At 39.2% G+C, this 25,768-nt stretch overlaps 1 protein-coding gene across 1 annotated transcript in view; it reads left to right on the forward strand.

Annotated features, from left to right (window-relative positions):
• The window catches only part of LOC114069879 (von Willebrand factor D and EGF domain-containing protein-like), a 161,647-nt gene that overhangs the window by 58,914 nt on the left and 76,965 nt on the right, over positions 1-25,768 (forward strand). The window contains exons 5-11 of the mRNA XM_027906980.1: positions 1,261-1,350; positions 2,572-2,707; positions 6,282-6,499; positions 9,499-9,572; positions 15,039-15,309; positions 18,293-18,471; positions 22,156-23,099. Coding sequence (XP_027762781.1) covers positions 1,261-1,350; positions 2,572-2,707; positions 6,282-6,499; positions 9,499-9,572; positions 15,039-15,309; positions 18,293-18,471; positions 22,156-23,099 — 1,912 coding nt within the window. The remainder of the gene's footprint in view (positions 1-1,260; positions 1,351-2,571; positions 2,708-6,281; positions 6,500-9,498; positions 9,573-15,038; positions 15,310-18,292; positions 18,472-22,155; positions 23,100-25,768) is intronic.

The following is a 25,768-nucleotide window of genomic DNA, read 5'->3' on the forward strand; positions in this document are numbered from 1 at the left end:
CTGTATTGCTGGTGGACAAAATTTGTTGTGCACAAATGAGTGGGGGAAGAAGCTTCTTCAGTTTGATGGTAATGAAGAGGGATTTTTAGGGTGGTAAAAGAACTATTCCAGGTTGCAGTGCAACTCATGCCCATATGACCAGAGGAATCTGGGTATATTCTGGGTTTGAGCCTGATTCGTAGCCGGTGATCATGAGGGTCGTGACTGAGCCAGCATATGAGAGCTAACAAGATCAGCATGGTCAGTGAATGATGCTGGAAAATCCACCCAAAAGAGTTTAGCACAATGGAAAAAAATGTGGATTGGTCCAGTTCTTCCTCATGGGTTACTTGAGGCTTGAAAAAGGCAGTAGCTATAAATACGTCTTCTGACTATTTGTAATTTGATTTCATATGTCACAATCTGTTAGTCCATTTCCAGGAAGAGGCCCAAAAAAATATTTACAACCACAGTCTCAGAGTCTATTGTCATATGCTTTAAGGAAAATTTCTGTATTTTAATCTTGTGATCCTAGAAATGATTTTAGCAATTTGGTTTCTCTGAAACCAATGAAACATTAAATGGCAGATGGTGTGCGAGCTCAGCAGAGATAAAGGTTGTGTGACTGTGCTAGGAATAAAACATAAGTGTCCTGGTACATTGTGTTTGGGGGAGTTTTTTGTTTTGGGGGATTTTTCTTTTCCCTTTTTTTTTTTTTTTTATGATTTAAACCTTGTAGGCACATCTGCATCGTCTTTTATAATGCAACAAGGGGGGGAAAAAAGGAACTTCTTATGTTGCTAACACAATTTCTGAGACTGGATAACTGTCAAAATAACTTAAATTTTAAAATAAACTGCTTACAAACACGGTACAGAGAGAGGATATTTGATTCAGTGGACAGACTGCAGTCTGGAATCCCAAGGGCAAGAGTCCTAATCCTGACAGTAACATCTGTGAACAGTGTAATTTTCCCTAAGTAAAATGAGTTAAAATTACAAACCAAGGTACTTGAAGAACTGCAGAAGTAACTCATTGTAAGCATTCGGTTCTATTAATTGTTGAGACAAAAATCTATGTTTCTTTGCTTACTAAATGAATCAAAAAATCTTTCAAATCTCTAAATTTATGCATGAACATTCCTTTAGCCCAAATCCCTGAAACATATTTCAACAGCAGAAAGAAATCTTAACAACCCTGAGCAACAGGAAGATGCATAATTACACAAAAGTTTGTGTAAGAAATGCTGTATAGCATGTGCTGTTTATTTATTTATTACAGGTCTTTTGCACTGTCACAGCTTTTACAAGGGACACTCCTGAGCAGCAGTCATTGCCTGAGGACAGCAAAGGTTTCTATGCTGGGATTAAGGTAATGCTGATGGCCCTGATTTAATGACTGGGGAACATTTGTGCAGCCTCTGAAAAGCAGGACTCAGAAATGTTAAGTCTGATCATCATAACCTTTGAGAAAATGACTTTTAATTTGTTGGTAAAACATCCTAAAACACCCATCAGCACCACGTGCACTCTAATGTATCCCAAAGATGAACAAAATTACGTGTTATAGTGAGTGTGCCCCGAAGTTCTCTGGTGGTTTAATGGGAAGCCACACCTATAAACCTGCAAGGATGCAGAATTTTGCTGCAACTAAACCAGAACAAATGAAGACAAAGAATTATATTCTCTCCATCATCTTCTTATGGTTGCATTGCAAAACAGAAAGTGCTGCAGATAAATTCACACTGAGCGCAAGAACCGGGTCTAATCCCATTCAAGGATTAGGCTGTCAGCCTGGCAGTCCAGGAGATTTTGAGATCCTCTGAGTGTCTAAACTTTATGCTTCCATGAATGGTGTTTGGAAAATCTGAAGAACAGTTTCTGAGGGTTTTTTTTTTTATTTATTTTTTTTGAAATGTCAGAATTTCCCAGGGAAGTTCCCATTTCTGACCAGCCCTGAGTGCTGTTTCTGCTCTTTCTCTGGGAGAACAGATGGACAGACATGACAAAACCTGAGCTCTCTCACTGGCACATAGGTCCCTGACTCTTTAATATATTATATGTGGAGAAATCCTTCTTCCTGCCATAGCAGGGAAGGGGAGTGGTCAAAAATTGTGCTTGTTTTGCACCTCTTGCAGGCTACAAAGATACAATCCATGACCATGAGGTTATGACACACTTTATGCCATGGTATTTCTCCCAGTGAATTGGAATATCCTTTAAACCATGGATATTAAAAATTAATAAATTAAAGAGTATAACGATATTTTCAGGCCAATAAAAGCCTGGTTTGGGATTTGGAGATGAGAAGCAATTACACTATATATAGAAACTGCAAACATTTTCTTAATTGCCAAGAATTTTAAAGTATATTAACAACAAGTTTACCTTAGAATGTTGAAGATCATTACTACAGAATTATTAATATTATTAAGAGGATTATGATAAAGATTATTATTATTTTGCAAGCAATTATACATCTTCATAATTGATTAAAACCACTTAAAATTTCATAGGTATCAAGCATCGTCTAATTAATCTGTCATCTATCTTGCCTGTCAAAATTATCTTAAAATTGTTCCCTTCTTTCCAGTTTTTACCAGAATCACTACAGATTGCAGAGGATGGCAAAGAGCATGTTCTGACTGTTCTGAGCACGGTACCCATTGCCTGTCCTGGGCAGGAGGACTCCTGTAAAATTACTTTGCAGCTAAGTACTGAGGATTTGGGTAAGAGTTTTACACATTGGCATCAAATCAATGGGATTACTTTTTCCAGAATCTTAATTACAATGGATTTTAATGGAAAATATGATATGTGAATAATAAGAAAGGGCAGAAGCCATAAAATCAACAAACCAGGACATATATCTATCTGCAAAATAAAACAGCTGATAATATCAGACAGAGTTTTGAGGAAAAAAAACTCAAAAACATGAATCTGACTAGCAATAACCTGAACAGGAGTCTGTAGAGATTTATGGATGAAATAACTGTGAGTAGAAGAACTTATTTTAAATTCCAGGAGTGTAAAATTCCATTTTAAAGTTTTTTGTAGCAGCCAGGTTCTTAGGTAGAATAATTTCATTAATTATCAATAAAAAGCTCCTGGGCTGATTTATTATTCAGTAAATGTATACTGAAACCTTTTCCTGTCTTGTAGTTTTTTTCTAACTTAATATAGAATGAAAAAATAATTCTTATGCTTATACATTATTCACTTTCTAAACTTTTTTTTTTTTTTTTAATTGAAAACCTTGACAAAGTCACTTAAAAATCTCTTGCCCTTTTATTCAGTAAATGATTTCTTCAGGAATACCATTGCTATTTACTTTCCATTTGCACTAAATAAAACACTCAAGCCTTATTCTAACAAGGCACTTATTTCTCTTCCATAAGTGACTCAATGAGAGAAGTGTTCAGAGGTAGGACTACAGCTGCAGTTTCTCTACCCACAAAAAGCCAGCTTTAAAAAATTTTGGCAAACCCCAGACAGTTCCTGATATTTTTCTCTGTTTAAATCCCTCTCCTAACTCTCCTCCTCATCAGCCAAGTGCTTAGACAGAAGGAAAAAAAAGTCATTCAAATGGTATCATAACAAAATGATCTCAAACTGAGCAGCACCTTATGGTTCCAGCAGCTGTGTTGGCTCTGGTACGTGGAGTGCTTTGCATTTCTCCATGGCTCTGTTCTGCATATTGCTCTTGGCTTAGAGTCTGGGCTGGTCCATCAGGAAAACATCCACTGAGCTCATGGGAACAGATTTTCTTAGATACTGAGGCAGCAAAGATCCTGCTCATATTGAGGGATTGAGGATGTCGAAGCTGGTGGGTGGTGCAACATCCCCACAGAGTCCAAGTAACTCAGACAGTGACTGCTAGGAGAATCAAAGAAGAATTAGTCCCATTCAAGGTCATTGCTTTTATCTCACAGTTTCTTGGGCATCGATAAAGCCTTTTAAAATCTCGTTGACACTGAAAGCAGGGTCCAAGAGCTCTCAAATAGGGGAGGCTGAGCTTGATAGATTGGACTGAGACCGACCTCTTGCCACGGGCTTCTCCAATCCCCCAGTGTGTGCCGGACTGGAAGAAAGAGAGGATACAAGACTTGCAGAAACAGCTCTATTTTCAAGCTGTCAATGGGCTTGATGTCGTTGGTGCCAAGAGGTGCCAGGACGGAGGCACAGCTCGTCCAATTAACCAATCTTTGAAGGAAGTTGTTGCTGAAGTGGAAAATTTCTGTTTGTTTCAATTAACTCATTTCTGCAGCTTAAACTAAACGCAGCTCTAGCCCCTGGTTGCTCTGTTCTGAGGCTGTTTCCTTGGATGACACTCAGGCTGTTCATGATCAGTTGAGCTATCTATATATACTGTAGGCTGAGTATCTGGACTGGGTCTTTGCATAACCACGTTTGTTTTGAGCCTTTATTGTCTTTAGGGCCCATTAGTTTATCTGAAGGAACACCATGGGCTTCTGAAAAATGTAGCGTTGGCCACAGTGCTGTAAATTAAAAATAAAAGCAATTTTAGTTAAGATTCATTTATACCAAATGAAATAACTGACAAGCTATTTTTTCTGACTGAATCCATATAACAACACAGTTGTGTTAATTATGTAGGGAATAAGTGATAAGAAAGCTAATTACAAGCACAGAAATATCTCTCCAAGTTCAGACAATATCATAATGAATGCCAAGGCACAGCAAAGCCACTGGAGTTCAGCTTCTCTTAAGTTTATCATTACTATTTTGACAAGATGATTTTCTTTGATTTTAAACTTTTTCTCTGGACTGTGAGCACAGCTCATGGGGTTATAATGGCAATAACTATTCCTCCAATTTAATTGAATCAAGAGCCTTGAATATGAGCCAGGAGTTTTCTATAAGATATGAGGTGAGGCAACCTGTAAGGATTTGATATGAGAGATAATATGTTATTAATATCTCTAGATTTTATTTCAGTTCCTTTAGTACTCTACATGGTTAATTTAAATTATATTTCATAAGACTTTGCCATAAGGAATAAAACATTGATTATTTGATTGTGTTAGAAATGTCATCTTAAAATACTTTAATGCCACCTCTATAAATTATTAAACAATTTTACAAATGGGAAAAAATATATGAAAATCACTTTTTTTAATATCAGAAAATCGCTTATTTTCCTCTCAGTTTAATTGCATTGCCACCATTTCTAGAACCTTATCAGATTATAATTAATGGTCTGGGACAGAAAACTAAATATTCCTCAAAGAATGCTGTAAGTCCTGAAATCAGCAGTGAGATTCTGACTGGCTTCAGTAGGAATCATAATTTCATTTTTTGTCAACCAAAGGATTAATGAAAGGTTGGGTGGCTTCTTATATGCAATGCAGACCAGATGGCTCAGAACTAAACGCTATCATAATCCAGTGTTCGTAAGGAAAGACACATGTATGGAAATGAAAAATTAAGGCTTGCCCTTCACCTGAGACCTCATCAGGGTCAGCACCCAAGAGAAGTGGACATTGCCATTCTTGCTGCTTGTAGAGATCCCTTTAGGAAAGACATGATGTGCAGAGGCAGAGCTGCATGAGTGACTTGGGCTGCCATTGCCATACTAATTTTGCCACCACCCATCATTCCTTACCCATCACAGACACTTATATACCCAATACCTCCATGGCTTCTTATTTTTCCTCATTCTTTTAGCGAATTTATCCTCACAATACCTCTGTGAAGGATGCAAATAAAACTGCCATCATTTTACAGACTGGAAAGTAAAACACCACAACTTAACTAAGACAAAAATACAAATACAGATTTGCTGCACTTGCCTTTCTGTTGTGGATCTATTGTTTACTAAAAACTAACTCAAGAATCCTCCCCTTCCACATCAAAAAACTCTGTTTATTTTAAATTCAGTAACTCCCAGCATATACCTCCTTATCCTCAATTTAGTGAAAGAAAAATGTTTTTCAAAAACACAGACTCATCTCTTTCTTTGTCATGAGAACTACTTGTCTTCATTCACTGGGCATGAACCCATAAAGATAACACTGTCAGTCCAGAAATATTAGCACCTGTGGAAAAATAGGCACCGTGGAGCTGTAGTAAACTTTGTAACACAATTGGGGGAAAAAGTTGCACAGCAGTGTGTGCGGAGGGATGCCAGATTAGGTCAGTCACAACTGTCTTCATGCAAGCCCCATCTGGTTTCAAGGCATGTGTGTGCCGGAACACGAAGCGTTTACGTTGAATGGTGAACAGGGTGGGGTTAACTGTTGGGAGAACTCTTGACAGATGCTGTGTTCCTGTTCCTTTTAGACAGCCACTTACCAGGGCCCCCAAACATTGCCCTTTCGGCGTGCCAGGTGGATCTGCTGCAGGCTCCCTGCTCGGGAAGCAGCTGTGCAGCAGCCACGGTGACAGTGACAGCCGTGACAGACTTCGCTCAGGACGGGAACCGCGTCAGCCTCATCAGAGCCGAACCAGTCGGATGGAGGGATTTGCTTTGGAGGGCTCACACGCCCAGGGATGTGAAGGTCAGGTCCTAAAATAAGCTGGAAAATGTGTCAAATGTAAATGAGAGGCTTTTTTAATTTTTTTTTCCTCCCTCAAAGAAAATGCAATGCTGATAACCCTTAACCACATAACACGTTTAGGATGACACCGTAAAATCACAGAATGGTCTCCATTGGACGGGAACTTAAAGATCACCTCATTGCAACCCCTCTGCCATGGGCAGGGACACCTTCCAATAGCCCAGGTTGCCCTAAGCCCCATCCATCCTGGCCTTGAACACTTCCAGGGATGGAGCAGCCACAGCCTCTTTGGAAAATCTGTGCCAGTTCTTCACTCACAGTGAAGAATTTCTCCAATCTAACCCTGCCCTCTGTCAGCAGAGTAAACCAAAACAGTTTTTTTATATACCAAGATAATGAACAGGTGCTTTAGCAAATTTAGGCTTGATTATTAGTCAACACATCAGTAAGGCCAAGTGCTGGAACGTAGATATAAGCAGGCATGTTTCTGTACACTGGAAGAGGAGATAGGGAGAGTGTGGGTTGAAGAAGGAATTAGCACCTTTTCAAGAAGGAAAAAGGGGGAAAAATGAGGCTTTGGAGAACATTTTCTGAAAAAGCAGAGGAAAGACAGTGCCTCAGACATGAGAGAGGAGAAGAGGGCTCAGCAATGCCATGTTTAGTGCGTCCCTGTGCTAAGAATCACTGAGACACCTTCGACAACACATGTGGCTGCTCCATCTTTTCATTTATCCCTGTACAAAATGTGCAAAATAAAAATAATAAGAAGCAATCAGGGATACAAGCCACACTTTCCCTGCAGAAAGCCTGGCTAAAGGAACATGGCGAGCAGGGACCAGCCCCTTGCCTGTGAAGCTGTTTCAGGGCCTCAGCTGGGTGGTTTGAGAGCTGTAATCCCACCACCCCAGAGAAATAACCAGAGTGCAGATTTGACTAAGCTAAATTTCTCAGAGCAGTGGCACATCCAAGCTGGCACATTTCAAGTAACTGAAAACAAACCCCAAGTGAAAACCACAATTTCCCTGCCCTAATTTTTGTGGATTTGCTCAGGAGAGAATGACGTTAAACTGGACCAAAAGAATTTTTGTCTTCAGAGGTAAAATGCCAAGTGTGGGACTGTAACCTTTCCTCTCCAGCACAGGCTTCTTTTGAACTTTTTAAGATTCTTAAATCAGAAATTGCAGCTAATTCAGCGGAATGCACTCACATACCCATATTTTTTTCTTGAAGTTAAAAATGCTTTCATTAAAATATGAAAATGTAGCAAGTGTGAAATTGAATTAATCAATTTTAATAATAAGTTCCATTTATCTCAGTTAAAGCTTGATCTACGGAAACATAATAGACATTACCTTCCCTCCTCCCCATTTTCCCTTTGCTGCTTTGCAGTTAATTAGAGGCCTTCATGTAACACAGTTCCTGCAACAAAGCAAGAAAAAAACCATGTATTAAAAGGCACATAATCTTTAGTCCTTCTGACTTGTTCAAATATTTTTGATTTATCTGAAAATTGAACAGAAATGGTGGGCAGAACATGCTGACACATTCAGATACCCGATAAAGAGGATTTCCTCAGCAAACTACACCTACCTGAAACCAGGAATTGCATCTTCTGCTGATATCATGCATGAAAGAGCAGAGCAGAAAGGACCACATGGATTTGTTTGTGCTAAAGTTTTACATAGGAAGTGTGAGGCCATGGAGAGAATGGGAAAATTCTCAGACACTTCTTCATTGTAGATCTGATACAAATTACCTCAGATCAAAAAGCTGTTCAAAGAGGTGTTCAGTTTTTCTTTACTCAAGACCATCACTCTAATAGTTTGGTGTGCCAGACACTGAGAGGATGTCTAAGAAGTGTTTCTGTGCCATGGCTAAGGGGCATTTTGAAACACATTGCCACAGGTGAGGAATGTTGTCAGAAACCATCGTTCTATCTTCACCCTCTTATTCCTGTATTTAATTTCACCTCTGTTGCCAAAAGTTAAGTTTTGCTTTGTCACAGAAAGATTGCACAGGGGTAGAGCAGCCATTCCTCTTCCCCGCTCCGTGGATCCTGGTAGAACTAACTGAATTCCACCTCTGGACTTCTCACGGGCAAAGAGAGAGCAGAGAATTAAGAGCCATGTCCAAAAAAATCAGCCTGGCAGGATGGATAAGGGAAAACCATAGCACTTCATCACTCCCACCAGGAGTGACTGGGAGCTCTTCATATCACAAATCACTACACAGCCCAAAATTACATTTCTGAGCAATGGACAGCTGAGCATTCAGCCATGGGAAAACACCTTCTTGAGCAGATGTGGCAACATGGCCCAGCACTGCCTGAGATTCAGGTATTACAGCTTCAAAGTCCTGTCTCTGGCTTTTGCAGGCTGCTTACAGGGTACCAAGGCTCTCACTGCTAATGCAAATGATTTCTGTTGTTATAGTAGATCCTTTCCTCTCTTTATACATGTGCCTAAAGCAGGTAAATCCAGCAGCCTGATTTGAGGCCTCATCACCGGTTTCTGATCAATAACCACATCAAATATATAAATCAGCCAATCAGACACTGCAACTGGAAGTGTAAGGTCAGAATAGGGACAGGTAGCTACTACTAAAACGTGTTAATGCTACTTAATTACAGCATACCTTTTACCACACTTCAGGCATTAAAAGTTGTACAATTTAATGAGCACTCTACTCTCCCGATAATTTCAGTGAATGATCTACTTCTTAACCAAAAGTTTTAATAAAAAAACTTCATATTGTTCATCAGAAAAAGAAAGACATTACATGAGGTGAATAAGAGCACTTTGAACTCCCCTTATTGCATGTGATTAAACTTCGTTCCTTGAAAGTGAAGCTTTTTTTATACCCACCCACAATCATGTTTGAGAAGTCAGACTGTAGTTTGTACTTAACCCATGAATCCTGTCCCTTATGTTTTGTGAGAAATAGTAATGAAGAAAAACTGCTGTGTAGACTGTATTCATTACACATTTCATTTTAACTAGGTCACAGTTCGAGACCTCCCAACAGGGAACTGCTACTCTTTCACTGATCCACACATTATCACATTTGATGGATGGTGAGTATTCTACTTTGAAATAATTTGGCTCAATTACTGCAGCTCTCAGTTTCTGGATGTGGCATGCATTTGGTTTTACATTAGAATATCAAAAGAGCGTTGTACTAATTTGCTTACATTGGGAAATGTCGTGCTTCGATAACATAAATGGTTTCCTTCCAGCTGTTTATACTCCTTTTAAGAAAAGGATTAAAAATGGATCAATCTTGCAGAAGCAATGGGTTTGAATCTGAATAATTTTTACAAGACCAAAGTCAGATTCCGAAATGTTCTTCAAACAGAACCACCACTAATGACTTTGAGGTGGTGTCTACAACACATGTCATCGTGCTAGTGACACCCCAGTGCCACACAAGAGAGTCATTGCATCCCTGGAGCAGCACAGCACAGAGGGACAGCCTGGTCCTTCCCATCAGTTTACTGACACCTGTCGTAAAGTCACTCATCCCCAGGATGTTCTCGATTTCTTCCACTTCTAGAGCTTGTTTTTATTCACAGCTGGATTTGACAGTCATAAACCTAACCAAAAAAAACCCCGTATAGATGGACATTCTGTCTCAGCTGAAGGATGTCCAGAAATCATAAATGCCAAATATCAAGGGAAAAGTGCAAAAATAAAAGTTGTACATCCTACTGTAGTGTCCAAATGACCTTCTATATTATCCAGCAATAAGCTGCTTAAAGACTTACAGAGAAAAAGTGGTACCTTTGTGTTTGACAGCCTGAACTGTACAGAACTTTTCCTCGTTGAACTTCCCTAATCATTCATGGATCTATTTATCCCAGCTAATTGACAACACAGAAAGTTTTTAAAGTTTTCATCTGGCAGGTTTGATCCAGAGTTGGTAATATTTCAGATCACATGCCAGGTTTGTCATTCCGCCTTTAACCTCCTAATGGCACAGATAATGACTTTAGGTGCACAGGGCCCACAGGGGCTCAGCAGGCATGATATCCCAAACCTGATATCCTAATGTCCCAGTTTCAGTCCAGCAGGCTCTGGAAGTGCATGTGAAGTGATGTCAAGGCTGAAGAAGCCTGTTGATGAAACATGAGCAAGAAAGGCAGTGATCCCATTAAAAATTATACATCTGCCTCAAATAAAGATTTCACCTAAATTGGGTAGTCTGAGCTCAGATATTATCTCTGCACATCTATGGCTTCCCAGTTTCCCTCCTGCTTTGCTGAACAGAATTTATAATGCGGTCAGGAACTTGTTTCATGCAAGTTTGGTTGCTTGAAATGTAGAAACTGCAGAAGAATTATGAGAGATTCAAAGACATTCCCATGCCTCATGTATCTGCAATTATTTCAACTCTGGGATATTAAACTAGATTGGAATATTATTTCAAATCTCTCTATACATTTATATTCTAAAATATTCCCTTTTGATTTAGGGCTAAGAATGGACAGTGATCTGCCAGACTGTTGTGTTTAGGGAGTAATAAATTACTGGAAAGTGCCTTTTGGAATGGGGACACCCTCTCAGCCATATAGCACATTTTTACATTACTTCCATGGGGAAAAAAAAAGGTCTAAAGTGAAATAAAGTAATTTTACTTGAATAACTCATTTTTAATCCTGTTATTGATAGCACACAAAAATGCTTCTAAGCAATTTATATTCTCTTTGAGCTGAGGGAGTTTGGAAAAACTCGTCCCTTTGTGTCATCCTGACTCAGAGTCACACAGGCTTGAAAGAGAAAAATCCCAGGATTAACTTGGCCCCTTGATAACTGCAGGTTTCTTCCTTGTGGGCAGACCTTCATTACTGCTCTGTCCAGTGCAGCCTTAAATGAGCCAAGCTGATGGGGCTTCTGCCATCTCAATAACTAGGTTATTTCACTAAGATATATTACATCTTGATATTCAGCCAAGTTTCTTACCCATCATTTCACAGTCCCATTACTCCTACTTATATTCCCATTTATTATTGTAAATAATTTCTCTTTCAATTAATATAATGATTATGCTACCTTATTATACATCAGTTAAGCAACTTCTCTGTCTGCCTACCCCAAAAAAAAAAAATGTTAACATGTTAGCAAATGATTTTATAGCTCTGCATTTAAGGAGTGGGGAATGCTACTTCTGCTTCTGTCCTGATACAAAACTGTAACCTGAAGGCAGAGGTGAAGAGAGGGGAAGATACACAATGAGGAAACAAAGATGAAATAAAAGCTATGAAAACAGAAAACTGGAACCTTAACTTGTTTTCAGAGTTTAAATTAAAAGCATTAAAATATAAAATTTTAACTTATTTAAAAATATGTATTTGAATATTTTTTTAAGAGGTGTATTGGAAAATTGAAAAAAAAATGAAAAATCAAAAGGCTGCTCTTTTTGGTAGTAAAATTTTCCTGCTGAAACAGTCACTTCCAGTGTATTTTGTAACTTCTATAGTGATGTTTTCAATGGCTCACATTACATCTGAGGTAGTTAGCTACTCATTAGACAACTGAAATACCTAACTCCCACTTCTTAATGACAACACTCCCCTTTGGTATTCCTCCTGCTAATATATGTCTGTAGAAATATTTATCTTGTAATCTTTTCATTCTTTTCACCAAAGGCAGTGACTGAAAATCAAAGAAGAATGTGTCATATTTTACAGCATAAGCACAATCAATTTGTGTATATTGGAGCGTAGATGTGAAATAGCGTTAATTATACCAGCTAAAATCCAGAGAGAGCACTTCCCTTTATAGCAAAGTACCTTCTAAATTAAACAAATGTGAAAGCCTGGTAAAGCAAAAGTATAGCCCTCATTACTAATTATGGCACATTATAAATATAAAAGCTTTTCATGCCATAAATTGCAGATTCTTAAATATGAAGTACTAGCTTAAAACTAAACATGCAGAAAATCCTTTTAAGGCAAAGTAAAAAGGGAAATATTTCTTGATTGCTGAACTATATACATCATCCAGGTTATTTTGCATTTTACCTTAAAAAAAAAAAAAAAAAAAAAAAAAGCTAAAAAGATTTTTCAGATTTCTCAAGCATTTGCACTAATCCATCCATCAATATTGTCTTTGGGGTTATGGTGCCATTTCCTGCACTATGGAAAAACTTGTCAGCTTGCAGTTCTGGTTGGCTTTAGTGGCTTTTATCATACTAGCCCACAACTAAGTCCTGGCAGGCACTGGGTTTTTTGATAGCCCATAGAAGTTTATATGTCACCAAGCATCCACTGACTACTCAATGTAACCCAACAGCTTTGCTCCCTGAAAACAACAGGGAGCTCTTTATCTGTAGATAAAGAGCACAAATTTAGTTTTGACTTCATGCCGTGACAAGAACTTGCTGCACCCCTTGGAAAACAACCCAACCACAAAGACAGGGAGAGGAACCCCTTCCCATCCTGTCCATCCATTGCTTCAGACTATTAGGGAAGCAGGATGGGGGAGTGCACTGTGGAGGGTGATTTAGACCCAAACAGTGGTGCCTGGTTCACAGAGAACACACAAAACTCCTTTGTGCAAGAGCTCGAGTAAGTCTACCTCATGCTTTTAGTGCCAAAGGCAATTTCTCAAATGTTGTCCAAAGAATCATTATCACAATTACAGTTGTATAAACATCACAAGAGTGTACCTATGTTCAATTATCCATTCAACTCATTCAAAGGCAGCTGAAAGGTTTAATTTAGACTCAGAGCAGGTTCATTATGTGCTGTGCAATCTGTGCCATGGCCTAATTGAAGGACTTGAAGAGACTTCCAGGAGGGTTGGATTGGGTCCACTGTCAGTGCTTAGTAAGCAGAAAATATCTCCCATAATGCAATGGCATATATATGCATATACAAATACAGTTTTATTCACCCAAGGGAGATGATTAATCTGGGTACAGCCATTCTGTTGCCTTATTTTCTATCAGTCTCCCTAAACACCTTTCCTTCTAAGATGATGCTGTAGAAGGAAACTGTAGAAAGTGCTCTCAAAAAAAAAAAAAAAAATATCCTCCCCCTTCTCTCTCTCCTTTGAAGATGTCCAAATGTAGTAAGTACTTGATGTTAAAAGAGATTATCTAATTTTTTATGTTGTCCTTGGTTCTGATCAATCTTAGCAGCAGCATCTGTGCAGTGTGCTCAGGATTTATGTACCTGATTAGAAAATAAGATGAGACAGAACCATTCAAAATCTTATCTCTTTATGGCCAACTTGACTAAGTTTTTCAAGATGAAAGATAAAGTCAGATGTCTTTTCTAGCAGGGAAAAGTCATTGAAGTTAAAATTCTTACTGTATTTTTTGTTACATAGTTTTCTATGGCTTTTATTCTGAAGAGAAATAAAATGTAGAAATATACATGCTAAAAAAGTCACTATTCTCAAGTTGTTTGTTCCTCTATATATGAAACAGTAATGGCCTGAAAAATATTGATGTTTGTATGGCAGAGCTTAAAAATAATCCTGTTATTTAGTAGGGATATTTTATATATTCCTTTTTACATTTTTTTTAATTCTAGGAAATGATAATGTTTATTATTAGCTTATATCTTAGTTTCCATATTACTTAATTTCATAAAAATCATGTTTAAAGCTAATTACAGTGCCTTAAAAGAAAGGAGATTAATCCATTGTTTTTAAAGATGTAAGTTGCTGGCTTGTAGAGAGAAAACTCCAGACACATATATAAAGTATATGGCTGCTGTTTTCTTTTGTACAAGATATTAGAATAAAATAGAAGTAAGAATAAAATAGAAGTAAGAATAAGAAAAGCTTGTGCAGTGAGAGCACAAACAGAAGAGGATCCTCTCCCATCTCCTGTAGTGGAAATCACAGGGACTGAAGGTGGTCCATGCAGAGGAGAAGCACTTGCAAAGTTATTAAAGTTATTCTGCTCCTGGCCCTACTCAGATGGAACAAGGATGCTCCTTACAGAAAAGAATGAAAGGCCTAAATTGTTCACCACCCCGCCTTGTACTGATTGCTAATCCATTTAGTGAGAAAGTTGTGCTTACGAGGAAGTCGTTGAGGGTGAGGTACCAACCTCATTTTAGCAGGTTTTCAGTAGAATCCCAGATTTTCACAGGAAGCCTTTACCTAGCCTCAGCCAGACTTGTAAAAATTGGTGATTAGTCACAGAAGAGGTTATCTGAGCGCAGATTTTCCTTTCCTTGAAGAAGATCATGCTCTAAAGCATCTGGTTAGAGCCCAAACATATTTATTAAGACCTGGAGGCAGGGACTTCTTCCCATTTGCTTTATATCAAATGTTTATCCTTTTTATCCATGCCCATTGCCATGGCAGCAGCTGGGAGACAGCTCCTGCTTTTCACAGGGATTCTTCTGCACTTCCAGCCAATAACTGCATCGGCGTTTCCCTTGGATACAGCGCTGGAGAAAAGCTTCCCTGTGTGTGGATTTTTCCCTCCTCCAAGGCCAGCAGCCACCAACAAATAACCAACCTAGGCAGATGCTCAGAGTCTCTGAATCCTCCTTGTTTTATGTTTCTTTGTGGCTGTTTAGGCGCTACGACAACTACAAAATCGGCACCTTCCTTCTGTGCCGGAGCGTGTCGCGGGCATTTGAGGTGCACGTCCGGCAGTGGGACTGCGGAGGCCACCGCTCTGCCACCGCCTGCAACTGTGGTGTAGCTGCCCGGGAAGGGGGTGACACCGTGGTTCTGGACACCTGCAACGGCCACTTTCGGGAGAGCAGACCCCAGCTGACCATCAGAAGCACCGAGGCACCGCCACGCGTCAAAATCCTAAAGTCCTACGGAGGCCGAAAAATAACAGTACGTGGATGGCTGAGCACTCTTGCAAAAGTAACAGTACATGGATGGTTGAGCACTCTTGTTGTTGCTGTGCCTTGAAAAAATGGGTTTAATATTTCCAAATTATTAATAAAGTTGCTGCAAAAATATCTACCTGAAGCCATAAGAGCACCCGCAGCAAAAGGCACCGCAAAACGAGGTGCAGGGAAGTAGCTGGTTAAAGTGTTAGTTTAACAAACCGTAAAACAAAACAAAACAAAACAAACGTCTCTGGAAATTTCTTGGAGACGTAGCAGAGCACTAATACTGTTACTTACTCTCTGCAGCACTGCAGCCAGCTCCCTGCTTGTTTATGCCAGGCACTACCCAACCGCACCACATAAAGCAAATTTCTTTGCAGAGCTCGCGATATAAATATTCAAGGAAACATCACAGGTAGCAGAATAATGGAGTTTTAGAGTGGAGCAGCAAGGCACTATTAGTCACATCCAGATAGCTCCCAAAAGCTATGAAAATGGGCTGCAAATGTGCAGCATTTGGTGTAATGTAAAGCATTTGCTTAAAAAATATATGGCCTCAACATACTTTGCATAAGTATCGCTTGTCCACACTAATCCAGTGAAATCACTGGAAGAATAAGAGCAGGCTGCTCTGGGGGTTTTGATGAGGAGAAGAGCCACAAATTATGGCCAAGAAGATAATTTTATCCTAGAGCTGTATCATCAAGATTTATTGCCATGAAATGTTTTGGATGAAGATCGGTCCACACTAGAGCCAGAATGATGCAGGGAGAGCCTATGCTTGGCTCTCCTTGTGATCTCGCTTGGAATAGATCTCAGGAAGGCAGTAACTGAAAGTATGTTAATTATAGAATAGAGAAAAAGCAGGAATCAAGCTGTCATTTCATTTTGCAACTAAATGCAATATAATAGCTGTTTTATTACTAGAATATTCTTAGCAAGGAAACCCGATTCTCACTTAGACCTGAGGAAAGTCTCAGGGAAACAAATCAGGACACAAATATGAATCCTGCTCTGATCTTAACAGGAATCGATAGGAACTGTGCAGCAGTGATCCCTGATCACACCACAGAGCATCCTGATTTGCTCAGCAGTTGTCCATCATCAACCTCCTGCAGCACAGGAGCCAGCTCTCCCCTGGCTCCCACGACATTCAAGGAGAGTTTGAATGGGGTTAAGTCACGTTTTTCTGTGCAAGGTGACAGCTTTCAGCAGCCAGTCACTACATATCTCTCAAAAAACCTTCTTCGAAGCCTCAATGAGCCAAGTTAATTCCAGGTGGGATATGTTGCCTGGGGCAGCAGGAAAGGAAAGAGTTACAGCCCTCCAAACTCCTGAAATAAATCCACACCTGGAAATATTAATCCAGACAGCACGGAAGACTGAACAGCTCATGCAATTCTGACTGCAAGGATTTTACACACAGCCCTGTAGGAAATACTCCTCCCTGCAGTAAAGCATGTAATTAGCAGACACATGTTTATGTGAAGAAGGAAATCAAATCCTACCCAGCACTGTGTCAGCTGCAGTTCTCCTGCTCTACCTATTAAACCATCAGAAAAAAGTTAAACCCATTTGAGTTTTATGTTGGGGGATTATTGGGATTTTTTTTTATATACTTACCTTGGGAAGCGAAACACAGGTACAGCCAAAGCGGAGGGACAGCTAAGAACATCTGAGGTGTTCAGAGTACTGGTTTTATATGAGGACTTCCATTATTCCCCAAGATAAATAATTTATTTTTTTTTTTAAAAAGGATGCTTTAAATGACCTGATCAAAACACAGAGAGACTGAGTCCAAAGCTGTGTCCCCAGCTGCCATTGCACTCCATGGCACTTTGCTGCTCTGCTCATGGAGAGCTCCTCAAAAAGTGTTTGCATGCTTGAAATGATGGTCAGGAAGCTAAAATGGGCAGCATTATTATTTAGTGGAGCTAATATGTAAACTCTAGATTCCAGCACAGGAATAAAAATATAAGCTTGTTGTTCCTTCACAGATATGAATAGATTTTGGTGGAGAGGAACTTAGAAGGGACCAAAAAATCCCCACAAAGAAAGAAAAGACATTATTTGCCTGAATAAATTACATTTAGGTAGAAGTCTATTAAAAAAGTTAATAATTATTTTGGAATTATTATAATGAGATTTTTACAATTCTAATGTATTTTTTAAGATTAACTGAAAACTTTTAATTTAGAATAAAAAGAAAATATTAAGGTTACTTATCAGGATAGTATGTTCCTGCTCCTATTCCTGGACCTGATAATTTTCAAATGAATTTTTTTTACCCATAAAAGCAAAGCAAACAAACAAAAATACATTTCAGGTGAGCAGATATTTTCTTTTTGCTTTTTGTCTTTTTATTATTTGTCTAGTAAACCAATCTGAAAATCCATTATCCACACAGTTACTTCTTGTTTTGAACTTTGCCTTTTTTTTTCTTTTAAAGGTCAGTGTAAGCCTACCACTAGTTCTTTAATGAGAAAATTGCTTTATCCACTTTAAAACACAATCATTTTCTGGGTAATCTGGCCTTGGAAAATGAAACGATTTTTCAGAGGGTAGAAAGCTGTTTTTCAAACTTGGCAGTTTATCTAAAGAAATTATTTCCCAGGCAAAGACACAAAGGTGGCCTTACTGTCATGGAAGTCACTTCAAAAATTAGCTGGTAACTTACCAGTGGGAAAACTTCAATGGACGCAATTATTAATTAAAAAAGAAAGTACTTGTGCAGTTTCATATTTATGTAATGCTATCATATATTAATACCATGGAATCTGAAAGCAAGATAAATAACAGCACAAATAAATATTTATAGTGTTCCTAAGCGATCTTAAATTACCTCCGCCATCTCTAATGTCCTGCTTTGATATTTTCCTTTATGGAAAGAGACATTTTTTTTATTGCGTGCAAAAGCTTGGTAAGAGCTTCAATTCACTGTTGTGGGTCTTTTTTTTTTTTTTTTTTTCCCCCTGCCTTTTCAGATCCTGTTCCCTTCGGGAGCATTTGTCCGAGCCGATGTGAGCGAGTGGGGAATGGGTGTGACAGTGAGGACGCCAGGCAGGGACTTCAACAGCACCCGGGGTTTGTGCGGCCTCTTTGATGGGATCAGCTACAACGACCTCAGCAATGTTCCTGAGGAAGACTTCGTAGAGGAGTGGAGGTACAAAGCCAGAGAGGATCCCACCCAGGAGACGCTCTGAGCAGTGTTACTAACGGTTTTGATGGGTTTATTTCATTGCACGCTCCCCTAAGGACCTGACAGAGAGATCTGCTTAACTTAGAGGGGAAGCCTGGAGACCCATTACCATCCCAACAGCACGGGGGCCTAATTTTCAGTCAGCACAATTTACACATCAGCACTTACTGGGAGAGAAGTTATATTCACAAGTGGTGTCCTGTTAACAGCTGTGTTGAGATCCCTCTCAGCTGTTTAAAAAAAAAAAAAAAAAAAAAAAGCAGTTCTCACCCACACTTGAAAATGTAGATAACTGACAATAGGGATTAATTAAGGGTTTGGTATTTCCCGTGTTCTTTTACTCCTGAACACTAATTACAATATGTGAGTAAAGATTAAATGTTACATTTTGACAAAGTGTGGTAATACATGTACCATGCTAAAACTTAATATCTACTCTGCTAATGATGACAGTGAGCTCTGAAAACTTGCAGTTTCTTAGACAAATGGTCTGGAACCAGAACCAGGAGTCTGGCTTTCTGACATGTTCCTCTCACTGTCCCTTTCCCTGTCCTTTACCCTATCTCTATCCCAAATTTTAATTCCTGTTGCTGAACTTTAAACAGGCGCAATAGGTGTTCCTAAAGCAAAAATGGGTTTGACTGTGGAGTCTTGTTTATGAATTATGTTTTGAAAATAAGGAAAAATGAGGCAAAACACTGTAACATACCATTTACTCTGTACATGGAAACTCAGCGCAATCCTAGAGGAACAATGAATTTTTAGAACTCTTGCATTTCAAAAAATTATCACTTCTACCATATTGTAGTGCTATTCAGTGGGCCTAAGCAATGGCTATCTAATCCCTGTTTTGACCTGTCATTGCAAATTGTAATATTTAGAATTCAACAGCCATCATTAATATCCTAATAATGTGATAGAGCTTTCCCCTCAGAAGGCAGATGGACAAATAGCTTTGTGCAAGAACCAACCAATAGCTCACTACCCAAAATGTGCTAACAAGTTCCTTAGGAGGACCTACTCTAATCAAGTTTGTTGGAAGATCTGAAGCCAAGGCACAATATAGAGGAATTTACCTATAAATTCCTAGAATGAGGAATTTTCTAGGGCTCAGGATATATGATGGAGATACTCCAGGGAAAGGAGGAGAAACTCCTGCTAAGTGAGAAGGGCAAGAGGGGTGATGAGCTTCATCTTGCAGTCCTCCCAAGGATGGATTCTCAAGCACCCTCCAAAACCCGGTGAAAAAAACCAAGGCAATGGAGAAACTATGGCCATCTCCAGAGGACACTGGATTGTTTTCTGATCCACCCACAGAGAAACGGTGCAGTAAAAAACAAAAGCTAGAGGGTGATTTTTCTGCTGCTGTTTTTAATTTGATTTTAAATAACCCTCAAAGTGTGTTAGGCTTTCTCCAGCACCTGAAGCTACTCTGAGTGCCCACCATCTGGTGCTTTCCCTGGCTCCCACCTCTCTCAGGCAGCTGCAGGGCTCTGAATGACACAGATCTGGTTTATGCATCAGTTTTCCAACACAACTTGTAAGCAATAAAACAACATCAGAACTTCCTAGCCCTTAAATAGTGACAGGCAAAGAAGAACTGAGTTTTAAAGCACATGTAGTTTAAGCAGGTGAAATAATTTTTCAAGCCTTTTTTAAAATACACCAAGAAAGAAGCAGAAATGCTATGAATTTTGGACTTTATAATATTATCCAGCTCAGTTTAAAAAACTTATCTTTAGTTTTTCCTTGATTGTAGTGGGCAGCTCAGAGGAATGATGGTGTGGTTATCTTATGAAGGGCACAGAAAGCTTATCCCAGCTCACTGAGGTGTTGTTGGTATGTTCATGGCTGTGAGGAAGGATGGGGTTTCCAGCGGTTCTATCATTTCCACAGCTTCCATTAAATCCAGTTGACCAGGGCTGACCAAAAGAAGGCAATTGGTTTCACATAGGATTAACAAAGGATTTTTTTTCTCAACAAAATGGCAAGGCAAAAGAGTTTCATTGTACTGAAATTTTTGCTTGAGTGTTAAGATCCTGCCCTGATTCTGGAAGTTATTTATTTATTTATTTATATATTAGGTAAATTATATTTACCCTAGCCTCTAGTTTTTGTAGTATTATACCAAAGGAAGAACTAATTCTGCTGTCTTGGTTTAGGGTTGCAATTAGGAAGGTTCAGGTGCAGGTAACCCCTCTATTTTAGAGCTGGAGGAATGGTGGGTGCAGGACGCCCACTCAGACACTAAAATATGTTGTCCAAAGGGCTGATACCACCTCAATATCCAATATGTTTTATTTTCCTAGATTGTAGTAAAGCATCAAATAACTTGTGCATTTCCACGAGCCTGAAAAACATCCAGTTGTCTCACTGTATTCTGCTGTGCCCAAACACTGGCAAAAAGGGTTTCATAAATATTTGTGCTTATCTTTCAGGAGGAGAAATTGGTTCATTTTGCCAGTGTCACTGAGAGGCTTTATTTCAAAGTTAGGGTTGTGTCAATGACTAAAATAGTGATATCACATATGCAATTTTCAATATATTTTGGAAAAATTGGATAAAGGAAATTACAGTTTTCAACAATAATATCTAGTTTCTGGCTCCAATATGTTGACAAATGCTCTCACTTTCCTGAAACCTCAACATTCTGGCTGCAAGACAAAATTAATGCCAAAATAATTTAAATTTTTGGTGCTATTTCAAATTTGTCTGAAAATGATGTGCTGCCAACTATTGGGACAGGAAACACATCCTTTTCTATGAAGCTCTAGGATTCCTCCTGTGCAGCACAAATAAGATCAATAAGAGATATGAAATTTCTAAAAAATCTTTAATCATGACTATTTATTCAAGCTGAACTTTCTAGAAGTTCATCCATCATTAAAGAGGGACTAAATTAAAAAGGGGGGGGGGAAATCACCTCATCTTATATGATAGCCTAGCCCTCTGATCAATATAAATATAATTAATATATAACTAATATATAAAATATAATAATAAATAATAAATAAATAAATAATATAGATATAAATAAATAATATAAAACTGCTTTGTGTTGAAAGAAAAACTCAAAGAAAAATCCATTAGAAGACAAGAATGAAATGAAGTATGCATAAAATTTAAAAAAAAAATAAAAATAAAGAAAACCAAAACATTTAAAAGAAGAAAGTGATCCACATCTTAAAGGAAACGTGGAAAGCAGAGTGCAGGCAGATAAAGATGGTTTTCGTAATACAGCACTTGAAACAAATATGGCTTTTTTGTGGTTCTCCAAGAGTTATCTGGGTCACACCAGGGACAAATCTAAAGCCTTATTTCATGTGTAATGCACAAAGGGTAACCTGCACCTCAAAGAAAGTTTTGAAAGGAGAAGTCAAGCAGTTAGGCAATGCTCCAGAAAAGCACTTAAGCATCTGTTACTAAAAAGTCCCCATGTAGTGCTAAAAAACATACAGGACAACTGAAGAAGGGCAGTGCAAAAGTGACTAAAGAAAACAGAGATCAAACTTAAGCATTTTCTTAAGTACTTTTTTAAACTGGGAATTTATACATATCCCAGCCTCAGGGAAAGAAAGTTTACTTGGTATTATAAACTAATTTGCTGAAAGTTTCCCCCCCTCTAATCCCTTTCTATTTTTAAATTAGAATAACTCCAGGGAAGAGTTTATTTGACAAGACTCCGGCACCTTCTGAGGGGAAGCAAAGGAGAAGTTACTGCAGATGTCAGAAGGGAAACACAAAGTCTGTGCCTGTGGCAAACACTCAGAATGCCTTTCAGACTCCTTTCCCTGAGCCCTCTGGTTGCCATTATGACCATGTGGATTACACCTCTGCAATCCCGTATCTGGATGTTACATCTGAGTTTGTCACTCACTCGGAAACAGAGTCTGCCTTAAGAAAAGATGAGAAACCATTGGCCAAGCCTTTGGAGCAAAGATATCTGCCTAAATCGCTCCAAAAGAGAGGTAGCCCCCAGGTGCAATTAAAGCCCCTCACACGCAATATACCCATGAATAGCAACAGTTCCATTAACTCTACCAAACCAACAGGAGACCTAAGGAAAGTCAAAAGGCAAGATGACTATTATGAACACTCCTCCTTTCACCCATCGCATGGCCCAACCCAGAGAGACTCGGAGAGATTTGCGTATTTTTTCCCTGAGGATTACTTTGAAGGGGTTCGGATGAAACTTCCACTGGCCTGGCCCACTCCCAATGGCCTGACTGCTGCCAAAGCTGGGGAGATTTGCCACCAAATTCTTGCAAATTCCACCGTTGGCTTGGCGTGCAAAGACCTCCTCGGAAAACATCTGGATGAGGCAATTGAAATATGCCTTTTAGACCTGCAGCTCAAAGATGACGTGGCTTGGGTGAGGGCACTGATAGCCCTTTTGGAAAATGAATGTGAAAGGAGAGTGCTTGGCAACAGAAACAGTGTGTTTCGTGCTGGGAATCAGCCACCTGGTCCCCTTGAAGAAATCCTCGCCGCCCTGCGGTGTCCTGCTCTCTGTAACAGCAAGGGACACTGCACAGAACTGGGCTGCCAGTGCTTTGAAGGCCACAGCTCCTATGACTGTAGCATTGCCAAAAGTAAGTAAAAAATTCTTTCCATGATACTGGAATTACTAGGTAGAACATCTGCACAGAGTTGTTTGCTCTTCAAACAGTGCTACCGCTAAGGTATTTGATGAATTAGTAATCAGGTTCTGACCTTGAAGAGCCAATCAAAATATCTGGTTGGCTGGTCCTTCACATTTTTTTGCCTCAGTAACTTTTTAAAAATGGATTTTACAAGCCCCTTAGCAAATTGGTTTTGCAGAAGTGATTTTCTTTACATCTGATCTATCACCGGCATGCTGACAAGCAAGCTTCTGACAAAAAAGGGTGTCCTACTCACCTTGTGGTCAATATTCATGTTAACAGTGTATAGATACTTCTTTTTTTTTCCTGATCAACAGGGAATAAAGTTTGAACATTTATTTCAAACACTGTACTAGTATCAAAATAAAAATTAAAAGTGACAAAATGAGCAGGTAACCCTGCCAAAGCCATAAAATAGCTACAGGACATACCTGAACCTGCAGACCTGATTCTGCAAATATTTATGAATTACACAGGAGACCACCCCACTGGGTTTGTTTCTTCCTTATAGCTCAGCTTCTCAATGGATAAATCCAAGTCCAACGTGAGGACTGACAGTGCTTTAAACTAAGCACATGCATAAATGTGAGCGCTGATTTCAAGATGTGAACTCTCCCTCAGCAAACCCCGTAAGCTTATGCTTGAAGTTACAAAGAGGTGCTTAAGGCTCAGCCACACAGCTTAGTTCCTGCAGCTTAAGGAGTCACACTACTTCAGCTAAACTGAGATGACAAGGTGTGCTCTTTTAACCCATCCCAAATGGGGTGGAAAGGGTTTTTTTTCTACATTGTTCTGTATTTAGGGCAAGTAAAACTCATATCTGGTGTCAGTCACCGTGGCTTAGCTGAGACATCCAAGTATCCATCCAGTCCCAGGAGCTCAGTGGCGCATCTGATGCCCCAACACATTTATTAGCTACGATGGAATTACCCACTTTTTTCACAATAAACACGTCTTCAGTGTTAGGGTATTAAAGTGGCTAAAATATATCTTAATATTTGGGTTTTCTTAATGGCAGGCTAAAATTTTGCAGAATTATTTCCTAAATATGGAGGAATTCATTCTCTTTCACACAGGGAACAACTGACACCTGGGACTGAAAAGCAAGATAAGCAATTTATAAGTAATTTTCCAACATACAATTCAATGTTTAACTTCATTTCTCTGCAATGTGGACAGGTTAGGGGGCTTGCTTGGGCCAGATTTTAAAATTTTATTTTGTTATGGTTGAAATCTCTCAGATTAGAGGAAAATAGCTTCAATATGACCTTTCAAGTAAAAGCTAATGGCACCTTGTCTTCTTGCTGTGACATCAAATATAAACAGAGACAGAATACAGAGCACTGCCTGGGATTGCACAGGGAGGTGAGAACTGGAAAACAAACACTCATCAGCTCTGGCAAACACCCTGAAAGCCATTACTACTCCCTGGTCTGACTGCTTGCTGCCTCAGCTTTGTACACTTTTAAGATTCAGCTGGAGAGGGTGCTGGGCCATCTTGTCCAGACCATGCTTTTATCCAAGAGTTGTTGGAGCAGATGATCCTTGGGGTGTCTTCCAAGCTGGTACTGCACGATCCTATGATTCACTTTTCTCCAACTGAGGCAAATGTGGTAGTTGGTCTTTGCTTCAAATCGTTTCTCTTTTGTGAGTCTGGCTTTTTAGAGCTGCCAGTACATCAACCTATTACTTCTAGATTTCCAGTCACTAGCATTCTGCCCCTCCCTGGCAGACTCCTGATCCCTCCAGAGCCACTGATCTGGAAACCTGCTCCAGTGCTCCTGTGATCCCACAGGGTCTCCCTGGGAGAGAGGGGCTGAGTTTTTCAGCACTAGACACCAAAGCAGTGAAAGACCAGAACATGCTGGGAGGGTCATAGTTCAGACAGCCACGCTGGGTGGCTCCAGATGCCAGCAGAGAGCAGGACCTGGCCACCACATTCATCCTTGTAATACTGGCATAGAGACAGCGAGATGGAAAAGTACCTGAAGTTGAATCTGATTTTGAGCAAAATTGAGAATAAAAACCCAGAAAAATTAAACCAAAACCAAGGTAACACTTGTCGTGCTTAATTTTCAGGATATTCTCCCTTGTCTTCGGTATAAATGCAGATAAATTAAGAGATAACTTCACATAATAAGTTTGTTTCAGCATTAACTATGGAGAGGGAAAAGCACTGCCACAGCCTAGAGTGAATTGATGTGATAAGCTGCAATGAGCTCCATGTATTACAGACTATCTATTAATTCATTTATGAGTGATTTTGAATATTTTTTTCTTTATAAACAAAAATACAGAAGCTTCATATATAAAAAGTTACCTGATCTTGTAGATGCAACGTAAAGCAGACCTGTATATCCAGCCAGAGGTCAGACTCCCTACAAGGAGAAATAAAATCTTAGTTCTGGCACGCCAGTCTCTCTGACATTATAATACTTAGAAAAGGTCATGTAGATAATTTTGTACAGACAAGCAAGATAAGCATTAGTGTGAGCTTCACCTTTAGCTGTTCTTGATTTTTGAATTTTGCTCATAAGATATCTAAAGATATTTGCTTGTTTTCACATTTTGTAGGCAGAAATGTTCTACACAGGCAGCACAAAATAGAATCATTCAAA

This window comes from Empidonax traillii, unplaced genomic scaffold (assembly GCF_003031625.1).
Source record: "Empidonax traillii isolate 1590-97213 ecotype Southwest subspecies unplaced genomic scaffold, ASM303162v1 scaffold1387:size224635, whole genome shotgun sequence".
Lineage (NCBI taxonomy): Eukaryota > Metazoa > Chordata > Aves > Passeriformes > Tyrannidae > Empidonax > Empidonax traillii.